This window comes from Mesitornis unicolor, unplaced genomic scaffold (assembly GCF_000695765.1).
Source record: "Mesitornis unicolor isolate BGI_N332 unplaced genomic scaffold, ASM69576v1 scaffold54320, whole genome shotgun sequence".
NCBI lineage: Eukaryota > Metazoa > Chordata > Aves > Mesitornithiformes > Mesitornithidae > Mesitornis > Mesitornis unicolor.
The window spans coordinates 2,015-2,307 of NW_010161394.1; the positions used below are offsets into that span (position 1 = coordinate 2,015).

Below are 293 nucleotides of genomic sequence, written 5' to 3' on the forward strand. Positions count from 1 at the left end.
CCTACAGAAACTATATTCTCTCTATAAGTGCTTCATCTGGACTGATTGCTCTGCTGTCTACAGGATCCAAATAGACAAAAAAACCCCACATCAATTTATGTCTCTGAGGAGGTTCAGCTCCCATAGAATTAGGAATACTTTTTTTTTTTATAGTGTGACTGTTTGAGGGTATGGAGGGAGGGTTTCAATCCCAAATGATCTTTACTTTTGGTACCTTTACATTGTATTATTCAATAACTGAATTAATCATTTATTTTACTTGTCAGAGGAAATGGTGTGATGGTGCTACAGAC

General features: G+C 36.2%; 1 protein-coding gene across 1 annotated transcript in view; it reads left to right on the top strand.

Annotated features, from left to right (window-relative positions):
* The window catches only part of SSR3 (signal sequence receptor, gamma (translocon-associated protein gamma)), a gene marked incomplete at its 5' end in the record, with an annotated part of 1,723 nt that extends 1,649 nt beyond the window's left edge, over positions 1 to 74 (top strand). Inside the window, one exon of the mRNA XM_010192645.1 lies at positions 8 to 74. Coding sequence (XP_010190947.1) covers positions 8 to 74 — 67 coding nt within the window. The remainder of the gene's footprint in view (positions 1 to 7) is intronic.
* Between the last annotated feature and the right edge of the window lie 219 nt (positions 75 to 293).